The sequence below is a fragment of the Octopus bimaculoides genome, chromosome 5 (assembly GCF_046866305.1).
Source record: "Octopus bimaculoides isolate indiv1 chromosome 5, ASM4686630v1, whole genome shotgun sequence".
Lineage (NCBI taxonomy): Eukaryota > Metazoa > Mollusca > Cephalopoda > Octopoda > Octopodidae > Octopus > Octopus bimaculoides.
The window spans coordinates 5608182-5631562 of record NC_142932.1 but is presented as its reverse complement, the minus strand read 5'-3'; the positions used below and the strand labels follow the sequence as shown (position 1 = coordinate 5631562).

The 23381-nt window shown below is 38.2% G+C and overlaps 1 protein-coding gene across 5 annotated transcripts in view; it reads left to right on the top strand.

The window, feature by feature from the left end:
• LOC106882139 (NADPH:adrenodoxin oxidoreductase, mitochondrial) overlaps positions 1-23381 on the top strand; it is a 161817-nt gene that overhangs the window by 120466 nt on the left and 17970 nt on the right. For all 5 annotated transcript variants that reach the window (XM_052967978.2, XM_052967977.2, XM_089351944.1 and 2 more), the window contains 2 exons: positions 17717-17839; positions 19744-19788. In XM_052967978.2, coding sequence (XP_052823938.1) covers positions 17717-17839; positions 19744-19788 — 168 coding nt within the window. The remainder of the gene's footprint in view (positions 1-17716; positions 17840-19743; positions 19789-23381) is intronic.

Here is a 23381-nt window from a genome sequence, read left to right as displayed (position 1 = left end):
ATACATGCATGTATATTTATAAGGTGCAGGTATGGGTGTATGGCTGAGAAGTTTGTTTCTCAACAACATGGTTTTGTGTTCAGTTCCATTGGGTGATGGCACCAAAGGCAACTGTCTTCTACTGTTGTCCCACAACAATCAAAACCTTGTGATTAGATTTGGTAGATGAAATATGAAAGAAGTCCATCATATAATTATTTATATATATATATATATATATATATATATATATATATATATATATATATATTATAATATTAGGGAATGTTACCATCCAAACTTACAAGGATATTCAATTTAGTAATGCCAAATTGAATTTTATAATAAAAAATTTATTAATAATTTAGAGAAGAGTCACCAAAATGCAATCCAAACAATAAAGGAAATCAGACACCATCAAGGAAAACGTGTTCTACAAAATACTAATTTAAAAATCTATAAAATCTAAAAGAAAAGTTTATAATCCATAAAATCTATAAAATATCAGATTAAAAATTTAATTCAGTTTAGTAAGTTTATAAAAAAGAAAGTGAATTATCGACTATGCATGTTTCATGGCCACATAATAGCAGAAAAAAATCTGTGTAATTTACAATAAATCGATCAAGATAAATTCCACTCAGAATGAAGTCACTCTTCAGGTCTTATAAATTCAAAAAACGTATCCTACTATTTAAATAATATAAATAGAATAAAATAGGAATAAAGTAGAAATATATGTACGTGTAGGAAAACTATTATTAGTACAATACATAAAATGTCAAGGCCTTTAACTTGGAAGATTATTATTTTTAAACCTTGACATTTTATGTATTGTACTAATAATAGCTTTCCTACACATTCATGAGGCCCAACGCTCGAAAGGAACTCAACCAGTTTGCCTCCATGAGGCCCAATGTTCACGGTTAATTTTCTTATGTGTCATCAGCACAGTTGCACTTAACTTGATGGGTCCTCTTAAGCAGAGCACATCACCAAAAGTCTCAGTCACTAGTCATTGCCTCTATGAGGTTCATAGTTCGAAGATCATGTTTCACCACCTCGTCCCATATCTTCCTGGGTCTACCTCTACCACAGGTTCCCTCCACAGTTAAAGATCGGCACTTCTTTACACAGCTGTCTGCATCTATACGCATCAAATGACCATACCAGTGCAGTCACCTCTCTTGCAAACTACATCTTATTCCTCTTATGCCTAACTTTTCTCTCAAGATGCTTGCACTGTTGAACATGCACACTGACATTGCACTTCCAGCAAAGCATACTGGCTTCATTTCTTTCATGCCCACGTATGTCCTCGGCTCTTATAGCCCATGTTTCACTGCCATGCATCATAGCTGTTCACAAACAGGCATCAAACAATCTGCCTTTCACTCTGAGAGACAGGCCCTTTCTTGTCAGTAGGGGTAGGGGCTCTCTGAACTTTGCCCAACCTAATCTTATTCTCACAACTATGCTCTTGTAACATCCACCTCCACTACTAACCTCGCCTAGATACTGGAAGCTATCTACTACCTCTAGTTTGCCCCACTGGCAGTATATATTTATATATATATATATATATATATATATATATATTCAAATTGAACATTATCTGCTGTTCTGATGCCATTCATTCCAGCTTAGAAGATGGATCTTGATTTTATCATCTTTTTGGGACACAAAATGAACAAGGGTGCTCCAATTTGTTGATTGTCAAATTTGTTAAATTATATGTCAGTATTAAGTTCACATAATATCAATATAAAAGATATTTATTATATAAAGTTATGTTTGTTGTGAAGAAGAATACTCTGTTTTGTGATTAGTCACCAGTTGTTATTGGGGAAGTGATATTGTAAGTGAAGTTGTGTTGTAAGTAGCAGAGAAGAAAGTTGTTTTTATTTTTTGAAGTGTCTAATTTTATGTAATGAAATTATTTCTGTAATTCTTTTGCTGTTTGTTGAACTTAATATTATGGCAGTGAGAAAGAGAGAGAGAGGAAGGAAGGGAGAATCTATGTACTTCAAGGGAGAGAATCACTTTTTCTTTTCTAGTTTTTCTCTTGGTGGAAGGAAAAAAAGAAGAGCATCCATGTTTTATCATAAGATCCTTTATTATTACCAGAATATCAAGATGGCGAGCTGGCAGAATTGTTAGCGTGCTGGGTGAAATGCTTAGCGGTATTTCATCTGCCGTTACGTTCGGAGTTCAAATTCCACCAAGGTCAATTTTGCCTTTCATCCTTTCAGGGTCGATAAACTAAGTACCAGTTACGCACTGAGGTCGATGTAATCAACTATCCCCTTCTCCCAAATTTCAGGCCTTGTGCCTATAGTAGAAAGGATTATTACCAGAATATCTCTGTATGCTCACCATGGATTTTTTTCTAATAATTGAAAGTATTTGGGTGGGGAATTTTGTGTGTGTGTGTGTGTGGGTGTGTGTGTCTGCACACATGAACGTGCATGTGTGTATGTGAGCATGTACTTGCAAACACATACCACAAAACAAAAAAAAAACATATTCCAAGGTGTCATGAAGTGGAATCAAACTTGGGAGCACATGGATGCAAAGCAGTCTTCTTTGACCTCATGGTTACACCTGTGTCCTCACTAACAAATTTTGTACCAATATACCAATATAAGAAATCAATATTTATTATGGCATTGATCAAAAGATGTTGCTTCAGTTCTCACCAGAGAATTATTTGTTTCTTTCTATTTATACCCTGACAATCTAATATCCACTTTTATATTCAATAGATCAAAAAATATTCATTGAACACTTTCTGAGTTGTACTTGCTTGGCAAGTAGCTTGATTAGAGATCATCAGTGTTGATTTTTTTTTATGCCTGTTTCTTCAGTCCTGTTTTAGTTATGTAGGACAAGACTTTTGAGGCAGTGTTTTGCAGTAGCATGTCCTTCTTTAAGGATACCAATCCTTTTAATCACCTCTTACAACAATGCAGGGATCTAAGGAGCCTATTCTGAAAATCAAATAACCAGTATACATATGTGCAGGGCTAGACAACCAGGATACATATGCGTAGGGCCAGATAACCAGGATACATATGTGCAGGGTTAGGTAACCAGGATACACATATGCAGAGCCATATAATCAGAATACATATATCCAGGGACAGATAACCAGGATGCAATGTGTAGTACCTTGTAACCAGGATACATATGTGCAGGGCCAAATAACCAGGATATATAAAGGGTTTGGACAAAATAATGGAAACACCTAGCATCAGAGCAACATAATTTTGAAATATCTATAAAACTATCAAAAGCTTGTTTAGTTTTATGTTTTTTTATTTATCATTAGTGTTGCTTAATATGGTTTGCTAAAATTGCTGTTTCTTTTCAGATATCATCAGAAAAAGGTAATTAAAATTCATTAAATGACAGATCTATCAGACTTTCAAAGAGGTCAAATTGTTGGTGCTTGTATGGCAGGTGCTAGCATAATGAAACCAGCTGAAATGTTTGATGTAACAAGAAGGACTGTCTCAAAAGTAATTACAGCCTTTGAGAAAGAGGGAAAAACTTCCTCGTTAAAACAAAACTCCAGAAGAAAACCAAAACTTTCAGATCGGGACTGTCAGACTCTTACGCAAATTGTTAGAAAGGATCACAAAAGTACAGCTCCCAAAATTACTGTAGATCTTAATGACCACCTTGAGAACCCAGTTTCCACAAAAACTGTTCGCTAGGAGCTGCACAAAGCCAGATTTCATGAGAGAGTTGCAATCAGAAAACCACTAATTTCAAAAACAAATGTTGCAAAGCATTTAGAGTGGAGTAAAAACCTACAGAATTGGTCCCTAAAGCAGTGGAAGAATGTTATTTTCTTGGACAAGTAATCCTTTACCTTATTTCCAACCATCAGCTGAGTATATATGTGGAGACAGCCAAAAGAAGCATTTGACCCAGACTGCCTTCTTCCGACTGTTAAACATGGAGGAGGATCTGTGATGATCTAGGGGGCTATATCTTGGAAATCCACCGGCCCAATGGTTTCCCTTCATGGCAGAATTAATAGTCAAGACTATTTAAACATTTTATCTGATCAAATTCATCCGGTGGTTGCGGAATAGTTTCCGGTGGGAAACGCAATTTTTCAGGATGATAATGTACCAATTCACACAGCTAAAGTTGTTACTGAATGGCACAAGGAACATTCTAGTGAAGTTGAACATCTTACCTGGCCACCATAGTCCCCAGATCTCAATATTATTGAACATTTATGATGCATTTTAGAAAAACAAGTAAGGAGTCGATATCCTCCACCATCATCACTACAGAGCTGGAGACTGTTTTAGCTGAAGAATGGACAAAAATTCCTTTGGAAACAGTTCAAACTTTGTACGAGTCCATACCTCGTAGAATTCAAGCTGTAATTACTGCTAAAGGCAGTCCTACCCCATATTAAAATAAATTTGCTTGAAATTTTAAGGTGTTTCCATTATTTTGTCCAACCCCTGTATGTGCAGGCTTGATAACCAGGATACATATTGCAGAACCTATAAGGGATGAATTTAACCATTACATTGATCCATGACCTGCAGAGCCAAGAAGAGACCTTTGCTATCTGTTGGGTTCCTCTCTTAACATAAAACCTCAATGCCCCTTAAAATTTTGAGAGGATACCCTGCCTCCAACTCCTAGGCCCAAAAGTAGCCTTGTTACATTGCTAAGTTTCTTTTAGAGAATCTGCAATCATGTGTTAAAACTGAAACAATTACATTATGGTAGAGACATAGCAAACACTCAGAACACACATGTGCTGTTATAATCAATTTACCTTATATGTTCATTGTGCTATGCATACTTTGATCAATCCTGGTGTAAATAAGAGTTTCTTAAGTTAGAACACAGCCTCAGATTTGTAGAAATGGGCTACAGTTAAATGACCCGAACCTAGTATTACTGGTATTTATTTGAGTCAGTGAGAGAGCACTTATGCAGTCATTTAATCTGCAAAATATAGCAACTAAAGTCCTTCAAATGACACCCTATAGTCTTAAAAATGGAAGGCTACATTTCAACAATGTAGTTCTAGACATACAGAAAGATTGAATGGCTACAATTGGGATATCTTTAACCACAGGTTTGTTTCTCTTTTATCTTTTATCTTTTACTTGTCTCAGTGATTAGACAGTGGCCATGCTGGGGCTCTGCCTTGAAGAACTTTTAGCCAAATGAATTGACCCCAGTACTTATATTGTTTTAAAGCCTGTTACTTATTCTATGTCTCTTTTGCCAAACCACTTATTCACAGGGACATAAACACTTAAACACTGGTTGTCAAGCAGTGGTGGGAGAAACACACACACACACACACACACACACACACACACATGTTGTGCTTCTTTCAGTTTCCATCTTCCAAATTCATTCACAAGGCTTTGGTCAGCCTGAGACTATATAGTAGAAGGCATTTGCCCAAGGTGTCACACAGTGGAACTGAACCCAGAACCTTGTGGTTGAAAAGTAAGCTTCTTACCACACAGCCATGCCTGTGCTTGTTTGCCTAATTCCTGACATCAACAACAAAACACCAACAACTGGCTCATTTAGCATCAACTCTGAAGAAATGAATGACTCACTCTGTCCCCAACTGTACTTGAAGTAACAACGCAAAGTGATGTAACTAAATGCTGTCAGGTTCTTAACCCTCTTTTGTTACCAGCCTGCCTGAAACAGCCTCTGATTATTTTACAATGCTTATTATCAATTCAAACCTTCATTCATAAGTTGATGTAAGCATCTTTTCTTAAGTTATGTTACAAACAACAACTACAACCATAGCTGTTATTTGCAAGTTGGAAGTGAGTTTGGTTTGAGAACATGTACTATGCTTTTGCTAATTGTGATAGGTGCCCTTGTAGTATAGATACCCACTGAGCTTTCCCATCCTTAACCCAGCAGAACATTAACGATGTGACAACTAGAGCAAGAAAGAGAGAGAGGGCTACACCAGCATTAGGCTGGTACTTATTTTCAATAGCCTGAAGCAACAAAGACACAATGCTTTTGTACTTTTAGTTGAGTGTCTTTGAGGAGGAGCTGGATAAATGATTTTTTACTAATATTCTTTTGGAGGGACCTGTTACCTGTCAGTTTGTGTGCCATCCACTCACCTTGATTATGGTTATAATGAAGTAATTTATTCCTTAGCTGAATAACACGCACTTCCACATCTGAAAGGCACTAAACTAAAGGCACAAAATGCTCAAAAGATATCTGTGATGAAGATGAAAACAACAGCAATGGTGACAACAACAATTGTGATAGCTGCAGTAGTAATGACAACAATGATGATGATGGTGACAACAATGATGATGATGGTGGCAGCAGCAGCAGTAAGGATGATGATGATGATAACAGTGATGAGGAGGAGGAGGAGGATGAAGACATTTAATCCCATTCTTTATTATTTCTGCATTTCCACACTTTGATTCTAACTTAGACACAAGACCATAATATTTTAAGGAAGGATACAAATGATTGAATGGGATGCCCAATACTTGACTGGAACTTATTTCATTGAGGCAACGAGGAAGAACGAGATAAAGTGTAAGTCGTCTCTTTCAATACGTCACTGGTACAACTTTTTTTTTTTTTGCTTTAAAGACTTCACCCAAAGAGGGAAGAAAACACACACATACACATTTTCTGCAGAGGCTTTGAGACATGTGGGAGGAAAGGAAAAAGAAACCATGATCATGGATTGTCCTTTAAGAGAAGAACTGATCCTTAATGCATACAACAGAGTGCATTCTTCTGCTAAAGATACTCAAGTGCCAGTTGGTGATATTAAACCAGTCAGTGAGTTCTTTTGTCTTGTGAAATAGGGAGACCCAAGAAAACATGGGACAAAGTATTGAAGGCAGATCTCAAAACACCGAACCTTATGAAGGAGGTGACAGAGGACCGAGATATGTGGCACATTGTTGTACTCAAGAAGACCACCACAACAGAACTGAAATCCTGAAACCAAAGTGCCACGTAAAAGTATTGGTGCTGGTGTGACTTAGAAATTCACTAGTGATGGTGCCATATAAAAAGTACCCAGTACACTCTGTGGAGTGGTTGGTGTTTGGAAGGGCGTCCAGCTGTAGAAACTAAGCCAAAGCAGACTATGGAACCTGGTGTGGCCCCTGGCCTTACCAGTTCCTGTCAAGCTATCCAACCCCTGCCAGCATGGAAATGGATGTTAAATGATGATGATGATGATGATGAAGATGAATGTAAAAAATAAAATGTATTTGTAACTAAATATCAAATGGCATTTTGTGAAACATTTTAGCAATGAAATTAATTAATCAATAATTAATGAGAAATCTAAAAAAAACAAAAAAAACTAATAGAAACAAATAATTGAAATCATATTTTTCATATGCTGGGAAGCTGGAAAAAAAGGTGAATAACATTTTGTAAAAATAAAAGAAAGACCTAATGCTAACAGGATGTATATATTTCTGAATGCACCTCATTGATGAGAATACAACAGTCCTTAATGTTGTAAACAAACTACTTAAACTGCTCTACTTTCAAGAGGAAAATAAGAAATGTAGAACAAAAGGAAAAATTAATTTTTATACTGAAGTAGGTGGTAATGGTAGAGTTGAGGCTGAAGGTAGTGTTGGTGGTGGTGGTGGTGGTGGTTGTAGTAGTAGTAGTAGTTATTGATGATGGTGGTCATTTGTAATGTTTGGGAAGTGAAAGAGATGGTGCTAGAAGTTGCCATAGTATTTGAGTCTTGCATATCTGTGGTGATGGTGGTGTTAGGAATAAGTTTGGAGCAGTAAAGTCAATAATAATGTTGTTATTGATGGTGACAATGTTAATCATGGTAGTTTGTGACAGAAAGAAAAGGAATGACTATATATGCTCTGATGATGATGGTGGTGGTTAACAATGGTGGTAACAGTGTTTCTTGGTGAAGCTAATTATGTTCGTGCTCTATGAGGCTAATTATATTGGCTGATGATCTTAACAGTCCTCCTGTGTCAGGAGTAGATTGAGAATGGGTGCCTGTCATCTGGAGTGTTGTCAAACACTAACAATCTCCCATCGGCAATTGCCTTTTTCTAGTGGAGTTCATTCTGCAAGCATTGAAGTTAAATCACTGATTTGAAAATAACTTTCTCACTTCCTCCAATAACAAGTCTCTAAGGCTTCTAAAAAATATAGTATCAAATTCTGAGCTCTAACCTTCCCTCTTTGACCTAGCTAGACAGTTCTCTACCTAGTGACTATGGTAAACTTGGTCATTGCACTGCAAGGATTGTCAGCCAGTTCTCTATATAACACGAACACATCTAAGAACTACAAAACTAGATTTTCTGATCGTTTGGTGTTTATTTTCACATTATTTTTAAATAAAAACCTCTTCACTTCTTCTAAGTATTATTGCAAGTGTAAGGTGAAGGTAATGAGAGAAGTATTGTCCTCTGATAAATTTGACAAAAATTGCTAAACATAAATAATTAGAAGTTTGATTTGAAATTATGTAGTTTTGGGTTCAGTTCCACTGCAACGCACCTTGGAGTACGGTGTCTTTTTCATTGGGCCGACCAAAGCCTCATAAATGAATTTGGAAACTGTAAAGAAGTCCTTTGTATGTATTTATGTACCTATGTTTGTATGTGTGTGTATGCATATATATATATATATATATATATATATATATATATATATATAAATATTAATATTTCTAAGTCCCTCTAAAGGAAACTATGGCAGTGGTACTGGATATTAATAGTTATCACCAAGTCAACATGGCAGTCCCAAAAAATAGGACGAATGCTGCCGTTGATTAGCTCCATGCTGGCTTGGCGATAACTATTAATATATATATATATATATATATATATATATATATATATATATATATATATATATACACATATACATATATATATATCAATTAAGAGTATGAAGACCGGGAAAGCCCCCGGCCCATCAGGAATCACTGCAGAGATGCTCAAAATATCTGGCAGTGTTGGCTATAGCCTAGTCACCCGTATTACGGACCAGGTGATACACGAAGGAGTCATACCCTATGACTGGTGTAGCAGCATCATAGTCAACTGCTACAAAGGTAAAGGGGACGCTTTAGATACAAATAATTACAGAGGCATCAAGCTGTTAGATCAGGTTATGAAAGTTACGGAGAGGGTCATAGCCCAACTAATTAGGGAGCGAATCAATTTAGATGAGATGCAGTTTGGGTTCGTGCCAGGTAAAAGCACTACTGATGCCTTATTTCTAGTGAGACAGTTGCAAGAGAAATACCTAGCTAAGGATAAACCTCTGTACTTGGCTTTCGTTGACATGGAGAAAGCCTTTGACAGGGTCCCCCGATCCCTTATCTGGTGGTCAATGAGGAAACTTGGGATAGAAGAATGGTTAGTGAGAGCTGTGCGAGCCATGTACAGAGATGCTGCCAGTAAGGTGAGGGTTGGAAATGAGTACAGCAATGAATTCCGGGTAGAGGTAGGGGTCCACCAAGGTTCCGTCCTCAGCCCCCTATTATTTACCATAGTCCTCCAGGCAATCACAGAGGAGTTCAAGACAGGTTGCCCCTGGGAGCTCCTCTATGCTGATGACCTTGCCCTAATTGCGGAGTCACTATCAGAACTAGAGGAGAAGTTTCAGGTGTGGAAGCAAGGTCTAGAATTGAAGGGCCTTAGAGTCAACCTAGCTAAAACCAAAATCCTAATAAGTAGGAAGGTAGATAAAACACAAACCCCTTCAGGTAGATGGCCCTGCTCAGTATGTAGAAAAGGAGTAGGTAGTAACTCTATAAGATGTACCCGGTGCAAGCTATGGACACATAAGAGGTGCAGCAACATCAAAGGCAGGTTAACTAGCAAGTTAGTTTTTGTTTGTGGCAGATGTTCAGGTGCAATAAAGACTGTAAACAAACAGGAAACAACTTCTATCTCATTCCAGGGTGAAAAACTAGAGGTAGTCGATAGCTTCCGCTATCTGGGCGACCAAGTTAGTAGTGGGGGTGGGTGCACTGAAAGTGTAGCTGCTAGAATAAGAATAGCCTGGGCAAAGTTTAGAGAGCTCTTACCCCTGCTGGCGACAAAGGGACTCTCACTCAGAGTAAAAGGCAGACTGTATGACGCATGCGTACGAACAACCATGCTACATGGCAGTGAAACATGGGCTGTAACTGCTGAGGACATACGTAAGCTCGCAAGGAATGAAGCCAGTATGCTCCGTTGGATGTGTAATGTCAATGTGAATACCCGTCAGAGTGTAAGTATCTTGAGAGAAAAGCTGAACATTAGAAGCATCAGTTGTGGCGTGCAAGAGAGACGATTGCGCTGGTATGGACATGTGGTGAGAATGGAGGAGGATAGCTGCGTGAAAAAGTGCCACACCCTAACAGTTGAGGGAACCCGTGGAAGAGGTAGGCCCAGGAAGACCTGGGCTGAGGTGGTGAGGCAAGACCTTCGTACATTGGGCCTCACCGAGGCGATGACTACGGACCGAGACCTTTGGAAATGGGCTGTGCGTGAGAAGACCCGGCAAGCCAAGTAAGATCGTTGCCAGTGCCCCTGGACTGGTTCTTGTGCGGGTGGCACATGAGATGCACCATTTTGAGCGTGGCCGTTGCCAGTACCGCCTGACTGGCTCCTGTAGGATTTTCGAGCGAGATCGTTGCCAGTGCCCCTGGACTGGCTTGTGCGGGTGGCACATAAAAGACACCATTTCGAGCGTGGCCGTTTTCGTGCGGGTGACACGTAAAAGCACCCACTACACTCTCTGAGTGGTTGGCGTTAGGAAGGGCATCCAGCTGTAGAAACTCTGCCAAATCAGACTGGAGCCTGGTGTTGCCATCCGGTTTCACCAGTCCTCAGTCAAATCGTCCAACCCATGCTAGCATGGAAAGCGGACGTTAAACGATGATGATGATGATGATGATATATATATATATATATATATATATATATATATATATATATATATAAATACATATCATCATCATCATCATCATCGTCGTCGTTTAACGTCCGCTTTCTATGCTAGCATGGGTTGGACGATTTGACTGAGGACTGGTGAAACCGGATGGCAACACCAGCCTCCAATCTGATTTGGCAGAGTTTCTACAGCTGGATGCCCTTCCTAACGCCAACCACTCAGAGAGTGTAGTGGGTGCTTTTACGTGTCACCCGCACGAAGGCCAGTCAGGCGGTACTGGCAACGGCCACACTCAAAATGGTGTATTTTATGTGCCACCCGCACAAGAGCCAGTCCAGGGGCACTGGCAACGATCTCGCTCGAAAATCCTACGAAAGCCAGTCAGGCGATACTGGCAACAGCCACGCTCAAAATGGTGTATTTTATATGCCACCCACATAGTTTATAATAATGGGTTTATCAAGGTTTAAGGAACTAATAAAAAGAATGATTAGAATTAACAAAGAATTCAATAATAGTCCAAAACAATTAATAGAGAACAAGATAATTATGTAGTAGTTTAATTATACTATCTTACATAGTCAAGAACTTGTTTTAAAACTAACATGGGCTAATTGCAGAATATTAATGGAACAAGGATTAGATTTATTTAAGTCAAACTATAGAATAACTATAACACTACCAATACAAGCCCTGGAATAATGGAATAATAAGGATCCTTTTAGAATCAGGCATTAAATAAAATAAAATATAAATTTTTCAACAAAGTCTATGGTTCTTGAACTCAACATGTCAACATATACAAGTGTTTCATCCATATTATAGATCTGGTCAGTATCTTTATCTACTGTTAATACTGGAATGCTATCCAGATAGTCACTGGCGATTTGTGCCTTTTCTCCAAGTGTTTTATTGCTTCACCAACATGTGTAATCTTTCTCACAGTCAATTTATTCCATTTCATGAAATTGAAAATCCATTTATCAGAACATCTAAAGCTATTCATTTCAATTCCAAACCTTTTTACTAATTCAAAAGTATATTCCCATAAATGGTGATAATTCACAATTATATTGTTTGCTCGCTGCACAACAATCTACTGTAAGGGTACAATCTCTAGATCCCTGTGTGCTGGTCTTCTACCTCCACCAATTGATCTGTGCCTCCTCTTATCTGACATATGGATTAACTCAGTTTCTTTTGTGCACCATTCTCTTAATCGTTTTCTATCAATACCTGTCTCTTGACGCAGCAGATAAATTGCCAGAATGTTCTTTCACTAGTTTAATAGCACTCAATTTTTCACTAATGATATATGATCGTTGAACATGTAGTGACGTCATTTGGCGCCAAAATACAGTCGCCATTACTGCGTTTTCATCCACGCATGCGCAGGGAATAGTTCCGGAAGGAACACAGGAAGAGTCTCATGCGCATGCGTGGAATTCAACATCTAAAACGTTCCCGCTCTTTTCATTCTCTTTCTCGGTTGGCCGGCCATGAGCATGGTCGTGTCAAACTGTCTCTCCAGCATTCCAACTCTGGGGACAGCTCAATCAACATTCCAACGTCTCAGCAACCATGCCTATTTCCTCCATAAATAAATATTGTTGTGTTGATGGTTCAGAATCTGCGTTCCGTTCATTCTTTTGAATTTAATATAGGAAAGTGGGTGTACACCTAATGGTGTATAACCACTTTCCTATAAACACATTTTGATATATTTTCTTTCAACTCCATTATTGGGAATAAAATTCCTTTGAATTTATCTACAGACAGAGCAAATGAACCTCTAAACAGAATACAAACAAGAACACTAACTTTGCTTCGACTTTTAACCTCAAATAACTGCCCATACATACATACATACATATATATATATATATATATATATATATATATATGTATATATATATATATATATATATATATATGTCATCATCGTTTAATGTCCGCTTTCGATGCTGGCATGGGTTGGACGGTTTGACTGACGACTGGCAAGCCAGATGGCTGCACCAGGCTCCAATCTGATCTGGTAGAGTTTCTACAGTTGGATGCCCTTCCTAATGCCAACAACTCTGAGAGTGTAGTGGGTGCTTTTATGTGCCACCGGCATGAGGGCCAATCAGGCAGTACTGGCAACGGTCACACTCAAATGGTGTTTTTTACGTGCCACCTGCACAGGAGCCAGTCCAGCAGCACTAGCAAAGACTTCACTCAAATGTTTTTCACGTGCCACCAGCACAAGTGCCAGTGAAGCGACGCTGGCAACGGTCACGCTCGAATGGTGCTTTTTATGTGCCTCTGGCACAGGATCCAGTCAGCAGCCCTGGCAACGATAACGCTCAGATGATGCTCTTAACGTTCTACTAGCACGGATGCCAGTCAGGCGGTGCTGTCATCAGCTACGTCAGTGAATTTGATTTCGATTTCACTTGCCTCAACAGGTCTTTGCAAGTAGAGTTTAGTGTCCAATGAAAGAAAGGTATGCACAAGTGGGCTGGTTACACCCCTGGCATAGGCCATAGGTTATGGTCTCACTTGGCTTGCCAGGTCTTCTTAAGCACAGCATATGTATATATATATATATATATATACACATATATACACACATGTATTTGTATGTGTATGTGTGTGTGTGTGTGTGTGTGTTTATCTCCTTGACTTTTTATATTGGCATAATTTGGACAGTGATAATGTTAATTTAAGAAAGTATTGTAGTTCGCTTGAAGCATTGTGTATTGTTTGTAAAGAATAAAAAGTTTAGGAATGTATAACAATGCAATATAGAACAAAAAATGGACTGTATACCTGTTGTAACTTGTTTACCAAGTTACAACAGGTATACAGTCCATTTTTTGTTCTATATTGCATTGTTATACCTTCCTAAACTTTTTAATGTTAATTTATGTTCATCATCATCATCATCATCGTTTAACGTCCGCTTTCCATGCTAGCATGGGTTGGACGATTTGACTGAGGACTGGTGAAACCGGATGGCAACACCAGGCTCCAGTCTAATTTGGCAGAGTTTCTACAGCTGGATGCCCTTCCTAACGCCAACCACTCAGAGAGTGTAGTGGGTGCTTTTACGTGTCACCCGCACGAAAACGGCCACGCTCGAAATGGTGTCTTTTATGTGCCACCCGCACAAGCCAGTTCAGGGGCACTGGCAACGATCTCGCTCGAAAATCCTACGGGAGCCAGTCAGGCGGTACTGGCAACGGCCATGCTCAAAATGGTGCATCTCATGTGCCACCCGCACAAGAACCAGTCCAGGGGCACTGGCAACGATCTTACTTGGCTTGCCGGGTCTTCTCACGCACAGCACATTTCCAAAGGTCTCGGTCAGTAGTCATCGCCTCGGTGAGGCCCAATGTACAAAGGTCTTGCCTCACCACCTCAGCCCAGGTCTTCCTGGGCCTACCTCTTCCACGGGTTCCCTCAACTGTTAGGATGTGGCACTTTTTCACGCAGCTATCCTCATCCATTCTCACCACATGTCCATACCAGCGCAATCGTCTCTCTTGCACACCACAACTGATGCTTCTAATGTTCAGCTTTTCTCTCAAGATACTTACACTCTGACGGGTATTCACATTGACATTACACATCCAACGGAGCATACTGGCTTCATTCCTTGCGAGCTTACGTATGTCCTCAGCAGTTACAGCCCATGTTTCACTGCCATGTAGCATGGCTGTTCGTACGCATGCGTCATACAGTCTGCCTTTTACTCTGAGTGAGAGTCCCTTTGTCGCCAGCAGGGGTAAGAGCTCTCTAAACTTTGCCCAGGCTATTCTTATTCTAGCACCTACACTATCAGTGCACCCACCCCCACTACTAACTTGGTCGCCCAGATAGCGGAAGCTATCGACTACCTCTAGTTTTTCACCCTGGAATGAGATAGAAGTTGTTTCCTGTTTGTTTACAGTCTTTATTGCACCTGAACATCTGCCACAAACAAAAACTAACTTGCTAGTTAACCTGCCTTTGATGTTGCTGCACCTCTTATGTGTCCATAGCTTGCACCGGGTACATCTTATAGAGTTACTACCTACTCCTTTTCTACATACTGAGCAGGGCCATCTACCTGAAGGGGTTTGTGTTTTATCTACCTTCCTACTTATTAGGATTTTGGTTTTAGCTAGGTTGACTCTAAGGCCCTTCAATTCTAGACCTTGCTTCCACACCTGAAACTTCTCCTCTAGTTCTGATAGTGACTCCGCAATTAGGGCAAGGTCCTGCATAAATAATATATCCTGTAGCTTAGATACAAAGACCAATGGAATCAGATTCTTTACTTTACCTTTTATCTCTTACTTGTTTCAGTCATTAGGTTGTGGCCTTGCTGGGGCACTACCTTGAAGAATCTTAGTTCAATTAATCAACCCCAGTACTTATATTTGTTAAGGCCTAGTACTTATTCTATTATTTCCTTTCTGCTGAACTGCTAAGCTACGGGGACATAAACACACCAACACTGGTTGTCAAGCAGTGGTGGGGTACAAACACAGATGTAAAGACACACACACACACACACACACACACACACACACACACACACACACACACACACACACACACACACACACACACACACACACACACACACATGGTGGGTTTCTTTCACCTTCTGTCTCTCAAATCCACTCACAAAGCTTTGGTTGGCTCAAGGCTATAGTAGAAGACACTTGCAACCATATGGGTGGGAAGCAAACTTCTTACCACTAGCAGTTCTCAACAGGCTCCATATGGCTCTTGGGGGTCCATAAAAAATGTTGTTGTTAAAATTTATCTCCAATAAATTGGTTATTCTTCTATAATACTCAAAATATTTTGACAAGTTTTAATAATATTCAATTATAAAAATATAAGATTTTTTAAACATTGAATGGCTATGAGGGGTCACCCAAGTAAAATAGGAATCATAGATAAGAAAATGGTTGAGAAACACTGACCTACATGAAAACAAAAGAGAAAAAAAAAATTAAAGGAAGGGCAATTGGCCATAGAATACTGCCTCAAGAAGTCTTGCCCAACCCATATCAACATTGAGAAAGCAAACATAAAAAAACAATGAACAAAGATACATTAGTATACATTATAATTTTACTCTTTTACTTGTTGTGAACGTGTAATATATCTTATACTTGTTAATTCCTATGAATATGGATCTTTATTTACATACAGTGTGATCTCAGAGTTCATTCCAGCAGACATGCTCTTATATCACATTTGTGGTAAGACATGTAAGTCACGCAGTCTAAAAAGTCATTTAAATATCCACAAATAACTTTGTATGGAAAAAAAATCGGCAATATGTTTTATTCGCCATAATTTTTTTTACACTTGAGTATATCGCTATAGTTTTCAATTTCCAGGTTGATGTTGTTTGTATTAAATTTCTCACATTATACATAAGTGAATGTGGTTTGCATGTATGCAAATATGAGAATTTGTGAATGTGTGTCTGCATGCACGTGCATGCACATATATATGTATGTGGATATGTACGTACTTGTTTCAATTTCAACAGGAAATCAATGGAAGAGATATACTTGACCTTGCCCCTATCATTTCACTCGGCTTAAAACTGCAGAAAATATATTCTATTAACACACCATTGCTATCATCTCCACATTTCAGCACTTACATCACCACCATCACCATCTCTCTCACAAATAAATACTACCACCAGGCATGGCTGTGTGGAAAGAAGTTGCTTTCCAGCCACATAGCTCCTTGGACAAGTGTCTTTTATTGTAGCCCTAGGCTGACCAATGCCTCGTGAGTGAATTTGGTAGACAAAAGCTGAAAAAAATCCATCATGTGTGTGTGTGTGCATGCACATGCACGCATGCATGTGTATGTTTGTGTTTGCCCACCCCACTACTTGATAACCAGTGTTGGTTTGTTTATGTCCCTCTAACTTAGTGATTCAGTAAAAGGAGCCCAATAGAGTAAGCACCAGGCTTCAAAAAACAAAAGTACTGGGATTGATTTGTTCGAGTATTTGGATTAAGTACTGAGGTTGATTTGTTCAAGGTTGTGCCCCAGCATGGCCACAGTCTAATGACTGGAACAAGTAAAAGAAAACAGCACCAAAGTAATGAAATGACAGAATCATTAGAATGTTGGATAGAATGCCTTGTGGTATTTGTTCCAGTTCCCTGTGTTCTGAATTTATATCCCACCACAGTCAAATTTGCCTTTCATGTTTTCAGGATCAATAAAAAGAAAAATCTTTCAATACAGGATGGTAGATTGTTTGTGGGTTGGATGAGATGCTTTGTGATACCAGGTTTTCAAAGAAACACCTGCAATGAAACTGGTGCCAAGTGATATTAGCCAAAGTTGGCTACCCTTCCCTTACATATAAACATTAGTGCTACAAGAGGGAAAATTCACATGCATAAGCAACTGATTTTCTTACAAAAAAAAATCTTACTCAGGCCTGTGTTCATATATAGATGCTTGATCAACATTGACTGATGGTGATCCTATTACTACCACCACCATCACAAGAGCCAGGGAAGGGGTCTTGACACTCCTTCAACCTACCAGAAAAAAAGCAACCAAATCCTTCTTCAAATTCCATCAAAGCAATTAAGATGATTCAAGTTGATCCTCATAAAAATGTGTGCAAAAAAGAAATTAGTAAATAAGCAAATATAAAACCTTAAATAAAATTTTACTATTACATTTATTTTTTGACAAAACTTTTTTTTGTTTGCAAAATTATATAATTTACATATTTACTCTTATTTTTATTTTTGTTTACCAGAATGTTATTAATACTTTCACAAAGACTGCCAGTCATGATCGCTGTACGTTCATTGGTAATGTCACAGTTGGGAGAGATGTCACCATCAAGCAATTGAGGGAATCCTATACTGCTGTTGTTTTGGTAAGGCATCCACTAAAGTAATGTACACTCACACACACTCTCTATCTCTCTCACTCTCATCAAAGATAATGTCCTTTTCATATGTTCAGTATTTCTTGAGTATTCTACCACTTCTACAATAACTTCTACTCTTCTGGAACTACCATCTGTGTCAGCTTGCACCTATATGTACCTGACACAGTTACTTATCTTTTCCTCATTGCTTCTATTTGTCTTCATTCAGATTCCATACAACATACTTCCTCTAATCTTTCCCAAAACTGTCTACTTCTCCCATTGTTTTCAAGCTGAAAATCAGCTGTCTTAGGTCCCCAAATCCAAGAGGTCCTGAGATGGGGACTCCTTCCACACCACCTCAGGTTGATTACTAGCTCTGTGATTGTGTTTGCCTCTTCACCACTTGACAATTGGTGCTTGTTTGTTTACACCCCATGACTTAGCAGTTCAGCAAAAGACGCAGATAGAATAAGGACCAGCACACATTTCCCTCACTATCCTCTGGAGCAACACTTCCATTCTGTCTGCTAATGCCATAAGAAATGTTTCCATATTGCAAGAGGCAAGATTCTCAATTAATAGAAGCTTCATGTATAGGAAAGTTGGTTATACATCATTAGATGTATACCTGACTTTCCTATATAAAATTAGAAATTAACGGAACGCTGAACTCCAGACTATCAACATAACAATATTTATTTAAAGGTGAAATATATACATCTTTAGCTCTTGTTTGTTGAGACGTCTTCTGTGTGTGTGAGCATGGTTGTTGGGACGTTGGTATGTAGATGTGAGACGAGCTGTCTAGCGTAAGTTCGGAAGATGGAGAGAGACAGCTAAACACGTCCTTGCTCAATCGCTGGCCAGCAAGAAAGAGACAGAATGAAGCGGGAAAGCTTGGTTGTTGAATTCCACGCATGCGTGAGACTATGCATGCGCACGGCGTTACTACACATGTAACTAAACTAAGTCCTTTTTGTTTCTTAAACTCTGATGCATCTATGTTTTTATAACTGTAAAGCGTTCAGTTTTAAATCAAAATTTGGAAGAAATAGATCTTTTAAAACCCTTTCCAATATGTTTATTATTAATTTCAAGAGAACATCCTGATGATTTATGCAACAATGTAGAGGTTCCAAGATTGGCTCTTTTCTTCTGGAATATGTACAAATGTCATAATACACCATAAAGTTAACACATAAGTACCAAACTTAAAAATGAGCACTGGGATTGATTTATTCGACTAAACCCTTAGAGGTGGTACCCCAGCATGGCCATAGTCCTATAATTGAAACAAAGAAAAGATAGAAGAAAAAAGATGTGTGCATGTTTGGTGATACAAACAGGAGAAATGGAACTCAAATAACATATATATTTATTTATGTTATTGTAATATGTATTGTAATGTTATTGTAAGTGACTCAAGTGCCTAGAGTATCGTTTATGGCAATCGTCATACATATGATAGACTTCTACACAACTTCTATGCACCAAATTCCGGTCGCAAGATTTTGGTCAGTTTGGGACTACAGTATGAGTCACATGTGCAAACTGTTAACTTCTCAACTACACAGCTGTGTTGGAATACACTTCAATGGTTTTGTTTTGGGGAAATTTCTTTTTTAACAACTACATGCCTAACTTAACACTTACCACTAAACCATAAAATAGCAACTCAATCTGCTATCAGTCTACTAAAATGTAAATAGAATAAATAAGCATTTCCTCAATATCAGTCTGTCTCCTGCTTAGGTTAGCATTTTTAAACTCATTGATGAGAGAACTGAATAAACAATAAATCATTACTTTATTTTTTTTTATATATATATATCTTATATTTTTAGATATTCATATATTTTATATTTAGTTGTTTATTACGTTTTTGGACATTTTTTTTCTATTTCCAGGCTTATGGAGCAGATTCTGAACGGAAACTAAATGTTCCAGGGGAGGTAATCTAGTTTTTCTCTGTTATACGATAATTTGTTTTACTATTTATATTTTACAACCGAATCAGTTATAAATAATTTATAGATAGAATTTTGAAATTATTAATTCTATAAATGATTTTGATTGATTAATTTCTTAGTTAAGAGGTATTGTGTTGAGGAAGTTAATGCGAAAATGTATATGAACTTATAAAATTGTTTCCGTTAAAAACCCAAAACAAAAAAACAAACGAGAACCACATGTAAAGTAAGCAGATATATTTATTTCGTAAGATAACGAACCTTCCAAGAGTACTCTTGTTTATTTACTTTACTCTCATTCTAAAATGAATAAAATAACTGGTTAAAAGCTATTTCAGCATACAGTACGAATACATGTATGTATTTCATCATCATCATTTAACTTCTGTTTTCCACGCTATGGGTCGGATAGTTTGACAGGATCCGTTGAGTCACAGAGCTGCATCATACTCTATATCAGCTTTGGCATGGTTTCTATGGCTGGATGCCCTTCTTAATGTTAACCAATTCACAGTGGTTACTGGATGCTTTTTTCATGTCACTAACATCAGTGTACAGTTCTATATTTAAGAGATGAGGAATTATTTACATTTGACGGATATTTGTCCTCATCTTGTTTGTTGTTAACACAACGTTTCGGCTGATATACCCTCCAGCCTTCGTCAGGTGTCTTGGGGAAATTTCGAACCTGGGTTCTCATTCCTAACGATGTTACTATTATTATATTATTATTATTACTATTATTAATCAGGTCGCTGCCGTGAATCGAACTCGGAACCTTGGGGTTAGTAGCCCGCGCTCTTAACCACTACGCCATATGCCCGTGGGCATTAGTGTAGTTGCCAAGTAATTTGCAAAACAGGAAAGAACAAGAAGATGGAAATGGGGTGGGGAGGAAGAAGCCCACTTGATCAAGTGGTGGGGTTGGAAGTATTTAAGCAGGTGGAAAGGTTATTTTATGCCAGGATCAAGCAGGGGCAAGCAGGTGTCTTACAAAAGAGATAATACATAACTACCCTGTATTTATATAAGGGTAGATGGGAGTATCTTGGAAAAGGTATGATGGTAGTGATAGGTTGCCAGAGCAAAACCTTCAAGAAGCAAGAGATTATATATCTATGTATGCAAAAACGTGTTTTATAGGAAGAAATTTTCTCCCCTTCCAAACATCTGAAATGAAATTTTCCTTAAAAGATTTAGAAAATATCCATTAAGTTTCCTCTCTCTTTTTTCAGTAAATCTGTAAAGAATAGCAAATGTATTTGTTTATGTATGCCACATAATAAGAAAATGTTCTTTTGGTTATCATTGCCGTCTCTCTTTACTTGACATAATGCTGCTTTCTGTCCCTTCTTTTACACTTTTTCTCACAAGTCGTAGTGCACCTGAGTACTGTATACAATAAGATCATCATCATCGTTATGTTAAATAATGATGAGCGTTATTATTATTATTATTATTTTGGTTTAGTTCAGGTTTGGTCTTATTCCTGGTAGGATTTATGTGGGTAATGGGTTACTACCTGTAACCTTAGGTATCCACAAGTTTTCAACTGTCTTTCAAGTGCTTAGAACCCTCCTGATAATCCTTGTCCTCTGTAGGAGCTATACCAGGCATTCTATTCCAATCTCCTTCAGCCATTTGTCTGTATCTTTGCTTACTGTTCACAATACACCACTTATTATAGCTGTGACCTTTATTGTTCTAATGCTCCAAATTCTTCCTATTTCAAATTTCAATGGATTGTATTTTTTTCTTTTTTGTCCTCTTTCTCTACAATCCTGGACATGATGGGTTGATCAGTAAGCAACTTTGCTTTTCTTTATCTATAATTGTTGTGTCTGGTCTATTATTTTCTAACTTCTTGCCTGTTGGCATTAGGAAGGGCATCCAGCTGTAGAAACTGCCAAATCAGATTGGAGCCTGGTGTAGCCATCTGGTTTCACCAGTCTTCAGTCAAATCGTCCAACCCATGCTAGCATGGAAAGCGGACGTTAAACGACGATGATGATGATGATGATTATATATGTTTGGCTTTTGCTTTGTATTTGTACAAGTTGACTCCAGTCTCACCCAGAGACCTCAAGAGATAACGAGTTAGAAGTTCAAGTTGGTGTTATGACTAGGGTGCCATATTTTTGATTTTGCACATGTTGTTCTAGAGAATGTATGTCAAAACAAGAAAATTAGAAGTTCGTTTTAAAAGTAATTTGATTATTAGATGATAGTGTGGTCTTAAGATGACAGTAAGAGGTGTTTGTTATTATGTACATTTAAAAGTACTTTTGACAATATTTACAAATTAAAATGTTTTAGGGACTAGATAGACAATAAATATCGTTTGTAGGATATGAGCAATACCCATGTGCACTATTTTAAAAAATTTCTTCCATTTTTGGATTTTCTGGTATCTGAGATAGGTAGCAATCAGCCCCTTTTGCTATCATTCCTAGGGTAACTATGTCAACAGGCATGGCTTTAGTCTTGAGGTTCCACATTTTGCTAGTTCTATTTCAAGGTCTTTATATTTGATCAGTTTTTGGTAGGTCTTCACAGATGCATTTATGTCAACTGGAACAGTTGTATCAATGAAAAAGCATGATTTTTGTCTGAAATCCTTCAATGTCTGACCTATTTCCATCTATCTTTCTAAGCACTGGAGGTAGTTTGTGTTCCCACCAGTTTTTATCATGAGGCAGGTCCATTATTATTATTATTATTTGGGTTGTGCTATTTAATTTAAGGCAGTGCACTGGCAGAGTTGTTACCAAGATGGACAAAATGCTTAGCGGCATTTCTTTTGACTTTATGTTCTGTATTCAAATGCTGCAAGGGTCAATTGAGGAAATAAGTACCCATTGCGCAATAGGGTCTATGTAATCAACCAGCTCCCTCTCCCCAAATTTCAGGCCTTGTGTCTATTTTAGAAAGGATCATTGTCATCATCACCATCATCATTATTGTTCAATATTTGATTGTTTCAGGCAAATTTCTACTGCAGCACCTGCTATATCTCTGTGTTGCTGACTTGTGTGGTCTTGTTTTTCTTGGTGTTGGAGGAGTACAGACTCTACCTGTTATTGTACTGCAATCTGTTATGGAGTTTGACGTGTATCTTTTGTTGTGTTAGTGTTTATATTGTGTGTTGTGTGTGTAATGTGAGTCGTGTTCTTCTTTTGAGTGGTCAGGTGAAACACTGGAGTTGATGTAAACAACTAGTCTCCTACTAACTGATAAGTTACAGGGATGTAAACAAACCAGGACCAGTTGCCAAATGGTGGTAGGAGACAAACACAAAGACATCTATGATGGTGTTTGGTTTTATGCAGCCTAGCAATGCATGCAGGCCTGGAAAACCCTCACCATCAAGTCCCCAACTATTACCACCAATCCCTGTCCACATTACTAGAGAACCTTCTAGGCACAGAAAAACTTCCAGAAACTGTTGCCAACACACCCACAAAGCCCAATCACTACTCTAACCCTAACCCCAATGCTAAACCCAGGATGACTAGGAGGTACTCATCTCTCCAACAGACAAACATAATCTGTCTAAATATACAGTACCATGTTGT